This window comes from Pocillopora verrucosa, chromosome 8 (genome assembly GCF_036669915.1).
Source record: "Pocillopora verrucosa isolate sample1 chromosome 8, ASM3666991v2, whole genome shotgun sequence".
NCBI lineage: Eukaryota > Metazoa > Cnidaria > Anthozoa > Scleractinia > Pocilloporidae > Pocillopora > Pocillopora verrucosa.
The window spans coordinates 10,410,176-10,420,382 of NC_089319.1; the positions used below are offsets into that span (position 1 = coordinate 10,410,176).

The following is a 10,207-nucleotide window of genomic DNA, read 5'->3' on the forward strand; positions in this document are numbered from 1 at the left end:
TCAAAATGTTATTATCACATATTAGCTTTGAACGGCAAACCAAACACTTCATTTCAACCCTATTGATAATTTTCTGGTTGCGATAGTAAAACAAGTTTTCATTGAAAACCATCTTCTTTCTCCTGAAATAGTTCACGGAATGATTTTAAGAAACAGGTATTTAGAAATACAAAAGAAATCTCTTTTTCACAATATAAAGGTTTTATTTTCAATTAGGCACATAATAAGAAACATTTTCAGATGCGTTCCTAGCAGGTGCCACACGTATGAAATATGCTGTAGCTTAAAAACAGTCCCTTGGGTCACTAAAGATAAAACTGGTCATCGACAAATATGTTGCTCAAAGGAACTAAAGCAGCATAATAAACCCCTTTTATAGTTTCCCTTTGTTAGCAACAGCTTAAATGGTTTAAATCTGTGATTGTGTCTGTGATTAATTGCCATCTAATTGTTTCATAATGACACTGGCGTCAATTATGAGGAGATCGACTTGTCGTATAATGGCCCACCAAAACTAATTTCTGAACAGGAGATTTTAATCTAAGAATATTTGTCAATTTGAGAATTTTTAGAGGAAAAAAAAGCAGCAGCAGTAGATGATAGGTAACACGTTTTAAAGTCTTAGTAATTCCATGTGCGTTGAAAATCTCCACCTTTTTGTGCGCGGTTCAATGATCTAGAAAACCAACCTGTAGTTTATGCACGCTAAATAATGGTACCACCAGAAGACCAATGAAATATTAAACTCATGAACAGAGGGACTCCAAAACTACTACTCAATCTTCATTACCGTAAATGACTTACAAACCAAGTGACTTAGAAGAGTGAAGAAATAAGGTAGGTGATGAGTATATGTGGCTAACAATTATTTCGAACATTAATTTAGAGATGCTTTCTTGCAGCGAAGACGTACTTATGTAATAATGTCTCATTAAGTAATTACTGTTTTTGTCACATTGTTGACCTATTCTATAATATCAAATTCACACACGTGTTGAATGAGTGATTAACCCTCTCTCTTGTGGACCACTGTTCCTTATAAGAATATACAAATACATATAAAGATTTTAGGCCAGAGGATCCGGCGGAGGTATGGTAGTATTAAACTTCCATTTAAGCCCTTGTAAAGGTTATGTTTAGTTCTATTAATGATATGGACACTGCTTCCTACTGAGGAGCATATATATATATATATATATATATACCTCTCCATATAAACCTGTCACTTGTTTTGTCTAAAATTTTGAAAACGTTTGTTCAAAAAGATTCATGTTATGTCTTTATCACGTTTAGCAATGAAGTAAAAAAAAAAATCAAGCTAAAATTAGATTTATCTGCAGAGAAATGTGCTTGACACCGTGGAGCGACTTTCACCTATCGATCGCATTTCACATTTACATGAACTAATACAAATTACTCTTTACATCCACAGACACAAAATGAAGAATTGGAATCATCTATGTATTCTTCTGCTATTAACACTTGCTTCTAGAGGTGAGACTTTCTCCAGTTCTGTTTTAGTCGGTTTGAATCTTACGTTTGTTAAGCTGTTAAATACTTCTGGTACCAAACAAAATGGATCGATGGCGATCTTGCCTAAAATGTCTCAGTTATCCATAACATCAAAACAAAGAATTCCCGCAAAGTCTTCTCTTCTCTTCTGTATTTTGTATTCATATCGTCGTTGCATTACAAACATAGAGCATTTTTCCTCATTTGACTTAATGTCAGGGACTCTCAGTTTAAAACAGGTGTCCTATTCGGAGTGGGCAAACAACATGTCTATGGTGTCATAGGTTTTTCTTTCTTTCTTCTCCCTTGTGAGTTCATGCTGTAGCTATCTATCTTCCGTAAGTTACGCAGCCCCTTTTTCTATAACAAAACTATGCCTTACAGGAATCTACTTTCAAATCTTGGAGCATTCCTTTAGGAAGTTAACACACATGACTAGTCTTGATTACCAATGGTTATCAGTTGTTGCACGTCGTTTAAAAGTTTTGATAAAAGGTTTTTTAGTTGGCCCGCACCTAAAGTCAATAGAATTGGAAACTTTTCATTTTGAAATTAGTCTTGTGAGTATCAAGGATAAATAGCATTACATTACATAGCATTACTCTGACGAGCACTTCATGCTTTGTCAAATGAATGTATTAGGGATTTTTTTTAAATATAAGCTCAAGTTGTGTCGTTTGAGGTCACGCATATATAGTCACATTCTCACTGCATGTTTGACAAATTCTCGTCGACTAACCTGATGATTTCCGACGAAAGAAAATCACGATTGTCATAAATTTAAGATAAATTATGATAAATGTATTCCTAATTAAATGAAGTCGGAATTTACTGAGCTGAACTCCTCGGCTGACACATTGACAAAAAGAGCGAAAAGAAACTGTAAGAGTTTGTGAGATAGAGAATTCTTTATTTATTTTTGAAAGTAATCTGAGAATATTCTAATTTAATCCGCTCTCAAATGGGTTTAAGAAACTTGACGCGTGCCACTTTCTCAACCAATGGGGGAAATTAATCGTGATTTTAACGTTCGTATTTCATCGTTCAAAAACTGATCTTATCTCGGCATTTGTATAGAAAAGTCCACACTTAATTCACCTGCACAGGGATACAGTGTTAAAGTGTTCATTATAGGCTTTAAATATTACGCATGGATTACCATTTTATTTGGTCGATCATGAGGGAACTTTAATCAGCATGCTACTTTCAAATGTAAGAAGATTTCAATTGTGGGTTAAAAACGTAGTTTTCGGCATCAGCAAATGGCAAAAACGAATTATAAATAATAACTCAATTTTCCTGCTAAAGTTAGTATCTGAAGTTTTGCTGTTTGTCGTGTGTAAGAGACATGCCTATTGAAAGATAATCACAAATACCTATACGCCAAAAACCACGTAAGACGGAACCAATATTTTTGTACACTTAAACCCAGCTAAGATCTATAGTTGGTAACACTGTTCAGGAAAGGGGAGTACTATCGGCTAAATCACCGTTCCAGATGTGATTCATGCACGCCCTGGAGACCCTCAATCTCCGGTACCGGATACCCCACTCTCACCAGCTTCACCAGAGACACCGGAGACCCCGGTCACAAAGGAGACACCAGAGACACCCCGGACACCGGAAAGCCCTGTAACGCCTCTGACACCAGAGACGCCAAGTACCCCGGTATCACCACGAACGCCGGACACTCCAAGAACTCCTGAGACGCCGCTAACACCAGAAACTCCTAAAACGCCTGAGTTTCCATTCGTGTTAGGGTCAGATGGCTTTATCTATCGCGCTGTACCATACCTTTTGGTTTTCCCGCATGAGATGCCCCGCATGCCATCTCCTGGTGATTTACCAGACGTTCCCCCCGTTCAGGATCAGTATGATATTCCTGAGGCTCCAAAGCCTCCTAAACCCCCGGAACCTCCCAAGGCCCCAGTAAAAAAGAGAAATTATTTGATGAGAGGTAACTACATGATGTTGATGGGGAAGAGTCCTAGGGTGCAGGGAATCAAATACAAAGAATGTTTTCGTCGTACCCGAATTTTGGTTAAATCTTTGAGCACAGTTGCAAGCGGGTCACAACAGTTCTCTTTACCCATCGAAGTGAAATTTAGAACATAACAGACTGAACAGCGGTAATTTGAAATGCTAAAAATCATGACATATCTTTCTTACGTTCGAAGCCATGTTGTTACAGAATGCTGATTAGGGCAGCTTTAAATTGAATGTCGAAAGCAACACGTGATTACATTGGATTTTCTTTCTGTTATTGGTCGAGAAAACTCACACCAAGCTTAGCTCTTAATGGTATTTTCCATTCTCCATCTCCATTAGCCGTCGTGATTGTAACAAACTTAGCTTTTAATATCAAGATGGATTTATTCCAAAACAATATGGCGGGCCCTCAAGCACATGGCCCCCAACATGCAACGGGACACTAGAACAGAACCGGAAGTGACTAATACTACAGTGATTACTTTGGTTTTTCTTTCACGATGCCCATCGAAAAAAGCTCTAATGTTAATCAGATTTCAATGCGATAGAGATGCAAACAATGCCTTCCTGTTTTAGTGTAAATCTTTCCGAGATAAAAGCACAGAAACTCATCTATTGAATTTTGGGTAGGTAAGGTGTAGTTTTGATGAGATTCTGATTTGGAACGAACAAAGCTCTTACATTAACATCGCAATATACCTGGATAGATGTCTATAAGTTACCTGGGGCACGTTAATTTTAAGCATTATTACAGCTTCTTTTGAAACATTGAAGAATGTTATTTCAGCTTAAGAAAAAACAACAACCAAAACAAATACTTATTTTAAGGTTGTAAATAATTTTAAAATAACACTTACGAACAATCGGCGCAATGACACAAGTGATTATTCATCAGAGCAAGGTCAGAGTCATCGGTTCAATTGTGCATCTTGTAAAACTTTGACTTAAGTCTTCAGACCATCCTCAGCTATTCCTTTTCTTTTGAATGATTTTAATCGCTACGGCTGTTTTGAAGTCCAGAAAACAAAACGGTCGAGAATTTTACCCCTTTCTTTAACTTCCATCACACCACGACCACAGCATCCGGGTGCAGCGTTTGTATCAAGTGGGGGGCGGATATCTAAACAACGCCTAACCTGAGCTGTCGCAGATTTAATCTGCCAGATGACCTCGAGATTTCTCAACAATCGACTTGTTTAAAGCAAAAGACGTTTTCTAAAGTCGGTTGTTAGTCTTATTAAAAAGCTATATCTAGATAAGGTCTTTGGCTATATTAAAGTTGATTTTGAACACGGTTTTTCTAAAGAACGGCTAAGCTTTGTTATAACAACCGACTCATAATATCTTGACTTAGCTGGTTAACCATTCCTTCGTTATCCCTTATTTCACCAACTTTTTTTTAAAAAGTTGCCAGCTTGGGAGTATTTCGTCTTTTACAACACTGTTACTTCTGGCAGGTTATCGCACGGTTGCGGATCCAAAAAAAAATTGCGAAGACCATTTTCGCTCATGTTCCCCAAACATTCGCGATTAACAGTAACGTTCCTGACCACACGACCGTACAATCTAGAGCTCAGAGTAATTCTGATGCTGTCAGTCCGAGGTCCAGTCCTAATGCATGTTTCGCAAGGAAACGATATCGTGTAATCAAATTACCGGTTATTGCCTAGATCAAAATCCGTGGTGAAACTATCATTCTATTCCTACAAATCACAGTAACATATAACTCACAATCTTTCTCTCTCCGAATAGGTTTTGCCAGGCCGAAACATACAAGTAAGTATCAGCTTCTCTTTAACCTCGAACATGCACTGAGCACTTAATGTATAAGGAAGTAGATGTCAAGGCGTGGAATATCACTATGAGCTCATGACAACTTGTATTTTCTCAAAAAAAGATTACAGAAGATATAATTGTCTAAAAACTGTTCATTTAAAGCGTTCTCCTGTATCGTGAAGATAGTGCAAGTTTTGGCAAATCTTTTTTATAACTTAGGATTGACCACGAAGATGGCCGTACAATAAAATAAGTCTAGTATTTTTTACATAGGTCAACAAGCAACTTTTAAAGAAAGAGACCGAGAGATAAAGAAAATGAGGGTTGGCCGTCGTAAAAAAATATTGCCTGAGTTTTTTTCGGTGACATTTCTTTTCCACTTTCGCTGCATGATCAAACCAGTTTCGATTTAACAAAAAAACAGGATTTTATTCATATCTGTTTTATTTCCCATTACTTGGTCTCCGTGAAGAAAAAGGACATGTAACGCACAAAGAAAGCAAAAAACAGGGAGGTAAGTCCTCTCGCAAAATAAGGCACGACGCACATTACTGGCAGAACAAGAAAGCGTCTTCTCACCATAAGTTTATCCCAAGAAATCTGGAAGTTTGTTCTCTGAATCTGGAAAATCGGAAAGTTTAAAAGACAGTAGTTAAACTCAAACTTCAGAAACGAACTCCGGATCATGGAACTGCAGAGAAACGACTTCCAGCCGTTTGGGATAAATAAGGATCGTATTTTGTGGATGTGCATGAGAAACATGTTCATGCATGTAACACCACCAGGATATTGTGCTGCGTTATGTCATTTCAAACACGACTCAATTACAGAAAAAAAAGCTATCATATCAATGGCTGTATTGGCATGCTGCTAACTTTGGGCCACATTGCACGCTGAAATACAAAATCTGCAAACATATCCATTCTCATGCTCCTCTGTAAACAATCCATTTTTGTAGCCAGAACAATTCGGTCTGCACTATAGAACGAACCGCACGTTTACAATAAACATATTAGTCATCTGTCGACAAGAGAATTAATTTTCGTTCGCCGAATTAATTGGTAATCGTGTTTGCGGTGAAGGGCGTTGCCAATCCCTGGTGCATGATACTTTCAACTCAGTAATACCAAGTTCTTTTCTTGCGGTTGACCAATATAAACAGGGCACCATCGCCATGGGAATATCATACGAGGTATGTCAGGAACAGAGAACTCAAGAAAAAAATCTGACGATTTCCAACAAGGTTAAAAATTAGTTTTGTTTACTGCATGCCTCAGTAGAATTGCAGACCGACATCATTTCAGAGGTCAGTTAAATTAGCATAATCATCATCACGCTGGCTTGACGCAAATATCAAACCCAGTCAATAAACTGAAAAACTTCCAATTTGCCCTTCTAACCTAAAATGTCTTTGGTAATAATGGCAAATAAAATTGAATCAAAACATGCAAAAGCGACCTTCATTTATATTTGTCAACAACAAGGAAAGGTATTAGAAGCTACTAATCTTGTAGAGTGAAGGCAGGCTTAATTAAGTTGTTTCTAGTCGATGCTCCTAGTCAATTTAGCCTTCCTCCCAACAAATGCTACATATTCCCACTGCTTGAGTCATTCTCATTGTGTATTTTGGATTTGTTGTAATTTGGTTGTTGGTCAATCAACTGTGCTTATTTCTTGATACCAGTCATATTATTGCCTCTGGTTCGTTGGCTTTTGTGTCTTGATTGGTGCACTCCCGGTGTTAATTGCATGATCGTCGAGTCCTTAAGCCTCTTCTAAAGAAGTCGTCAACTTCGAGAAGACGTTTTCGTTTAATTTTTTTTCTCAGGAAATTAATCTGTCCAAGCATTTACAGCTAAGATTTGATGGCTAAGTCCTGCCGATTTTAAAGTTCTTTATTAACGACAAGCCATACATTGCAGTCATTGATCCATATATAGGTTTTTTAGTCTGTTTGGACGTCATGAAAAATGTTTTATGACGTCATCTCGATTCTGCTTTAGTTCCAGGACTGATGGATTCTGGGGGAAACATGGGAGGAGGTGGTAAGCGAAATTCTTTCTCTGTCTCTGCATTAAAAAAAAACTGACGACCAGAGGGTAATCTGCCTCTTTAAAGGAAACAAGGAAGAAAGAGTCTGAGGCCCATATCTTTGAATGGAACCATTAACATACATGTATCGGGCAGACGTTCTGATACTGAGATACAAGAATCTTACGCTAGGCAAGGTCGTAAGCTACAATCGGTAACAAAATTGCTGACACATTGACCTTTTCAACTCCCTCTTACTTCAATTTGATCTCTTTTACCCATGTTAAGTTTACCTATTCGCCCCCCCACCCCCCAAAAAAAACGTTATATTGTGATACCATGAACTTTTAGCAACATAGAGGCAAAATTGAATTGGGGAGGAGGGTCGTGTCAGTGATTATGAGTGTGGTAGACACAGGAGTGTTATTTTACACATAAATAGAACTTTTCAAACATGATGTGTCAACTAATTTTGACGCTGATTGAGGGTTCATATGTCAGTTAACGTTCGAACGAGTTACGCTTTTGCAGGCAGATGTCGACGGGGAACGGCAGTGGGCGGCAAGCTTACTAATATCATATGGGGTGAAATAATTTACGAAAGATAACTGTCTACCTAGTTACATACAAAAAACCAATCGCCAATGCTTCCGTCTATTTCCATCAGGAATGAACTCCATCGGCGGAGGTATGGGAGGCATGGGTGACCTCAGCATGGGATTTGGCGCTGGAGCCACGTCCATCGGCGAGGGTGGTGGAGCTACTATGGAAGGCTTGCCAACGATGATGGGTGGGCCTATGCAGATGCCAGGAGGTATGGCTGGTGGTGGTGGTGCAATGCCCATGGCTGGTGGAATGGAAGGAGGACCCATGCAGATGCCCATGGGAGCAGCTGGAGGCCCATCCGAAGGTGCTCTGATGTCTAAACAATTTATCGAAGGAGGAGAAGGAGGTACGTTTGGAAATATTTGCTTACCTAATGAAGTTAAGTAACCAACCTGTGGTACAAAGAAACTTAGCTTCAAAGAACAAATAGGTGTCGCAGAACCTTATCTTTAAGATTTAAATGATTCTGAAAAGAATGCCTCAGCTCATGGAAATGCTAACCAAACAGTTCAGAGTGAGGTTTCAGGAAACACCATTTTTTTCTGGAAATGGACAACAAAATAATATGTATTGACTTAATGCCTAGTTAATTTATCGATTCCATCGACTTGTGATTTCTTTTCTCTCCTCTTAAATCCTGTGAAACTACCCCCAGGTAACGTTTGTAATAAGGCTGCTCTTATTCGTCTTCTCAATCATATTTTTCAGGCATGGGAGGCGGTATGCACTCCATGCCGAACATGGCAGGAATGGGAGGAATGGGTGGAATGGGAGGAATGGGTGGAATGGGAGGAATGGGAGGAATGGGAGGAATGACTTCCATGGGAGGAATGGCCGGTATGAACGGGATGGGCGGCATGGGCGGTGGAATCGCTGGAATGAGCATGGAAGGAGGTATGTGATTTATTTACAGTATCGCCTCAAAGTCTTTCCTTCATAATTAACCTCTCAATTTTACTTTCCTAATGAAAACGAGGTTACAGCACAATGTTTCCAGCGTTTCATCCATTTCATGGCTGACAATTTCATCAAGAAGCCCCTGAAATGTTATACGGTGGGCTTTGACTCGTTTTCTTTTCTTGTGCTAGGAATGCCCTCAATGGAAAATGCTGGTGGAGCAGGAGCCATGTTTGCTGGGCCTCAAGAAATGGGGGGCCAGATGGGAGGCCAGATAGGAGGGCCAATGGGAGGTGCCCTTCAAGGGGCCCTTGGAGGTGGCATGCCCGGAGCTGCACAGAAACGTGAAAAGATGGGAAAAGTACACAAGTTGAGTAAAGCCAGCAACAGAAAGGGTACCAAAAAACATCACATTAGGCACTAAATACCAACAACCCGCCCTGTATGATCGCTGAACAAGGAACTGTATGATTTTTTTTTTAAACGGGTATCTCCACGAACATACCCTAAATTACTCGAGATCTTGGAACACTGTTGGTCCTTACAAGATACGTGCTTCCTAGCGGTATAGTTAAAGTCATTTTGGAGGATTACCACGTGAAGATCTTCAAGTATTTTTAAATTTGTTAGTCTTACGATGGAGGTTTGAGACAGTTTTCTTGGATAATCGCCGCCAGCAAATGTTTCAGAGTCCAATACGAATCATGCTCGGAGGCATATCATGCTATGCTTAAGAGTGTGAGATGATAGAGAAAAAAATTTTTGTTGCAATTGTATTGAAAGAAATGTTTCATTAAAATCATCCATCAGTTGTTGTTATAGAAGGCACCCAGGTCGTTTCGGAAATTATGTCTGGAGCTTCTGTGGCTGAATATTGGATAACCGAATAACATGAAACGCCGCTGTCATGTGCACTCCCATACTTCATTCATGTGGTACCTCACTGCAGATTTTTTTCTGCTCAAGTATGATTTTCACCCCTTTTAGCGATCTGTTCGCTGCCCTATCTGAAACCGGTCTTCTCATGATGTGATGTTACGCCTTCGGGTCGAGTCCCACTTCCTAAGAGGGCTTTTTTGGTTACCCCTAGATGATGATACTATGAGAGAAGGATCGAGGTAACTAGTAAGGATATGGAGAAAAGGTTGAAATATGGAGCCGAACAAAAATATAACCCGCGGGGAGGTGGGAGGTACTTAGTAGCTTGGAAGGCAGAGGTTGAGAAACAGGGATAGCATGAGTACTACATGAAAAGACACTGCATTAGAGAAAAAATGAGGAGATCCGTGCATACAAAAGGGGGCGAAGACAAGGTAGATTTAACAATTGGTTCACACGTCAGCGTGCGTTCATCGAGATGTGAAGCACGCAGGTATTTTGGAGAGCACGAAAGATG

At 39.4% G+C, this 10,207-nt stretch overlaps 1 protein-coding gene across 9 annotated transcripts; it reads left to right on the forward strand.

Annotated features, from left to right (window-relative positions):
- The first annotated feature begins 779 nt into the window (after positions 1-779).
- Positions 780-9,635, forward strand: LOC131778950 (uncharacterized). 9 transcript variants are annotated; one of them, XM_059095437.2, is made up of 9 exons: positions 780-837; positions 1,433-1,494; positions 5,254-5,277; positions 5,750-5,791; positions 6,440-6,520; positions 7,281-7,322; positions 7,976-8,260; positions 8,623-8,808; positions 9,003-9,635. In XM_059095437.2, exons 2-9 carry the CDS (start codon positions 1,440-1,442, stop codon positions 9,233-9,235), a joined length of 948 nt encoding a protein of 315 aa, XP_058951420.2. In that variant the 5' UTR covers positions 780-837; positions 1,433-1,439; the 3' UTR covers positions 9,236-9,635. The 9 variants fall into 9 exon arrangements, with proteins under 9 accessions (XP_058951420.2, XP_058951422.2, XP_058951427.2 ...); XM_059095436.2 differs by lacking the exon at positions 780-837 and adding an exon at positions 994-1,090; XM_059095440.2 differs by lacking the exon at positions 780-837 and adding an exon at positions 994-1,090 and having other exon boundaries at positions 6,440-6,469.
- Positions 9,636-10,207: the final 572 nt, after the last annotated feature.

Excerpts from the sequence above, each read along its gene's own strand:
- LOC131778950 (XM_059095437.2), top strand. The coding sequence starts at position 1,440 with ATGAAGAATTGGAATCATCTATGTATTCTTCTGCTATTAACACTTGCT. Across the intron at positions 5,792-6,439 it reads AGAAAGCAAAAAACAGGGAG|GGCACCATCGCCATGGGAAT; the intron begins GTAAGTCCTCTC and ends CAATATAAACAG. Across the intron at positions 6,521-7,280 it reads ATCTGACGATTTCCAACAAG|TTCCAGGACTGATGGATTCT; the intron begins GTTAAAAATTAG and ends ATTCTGCTTTAG.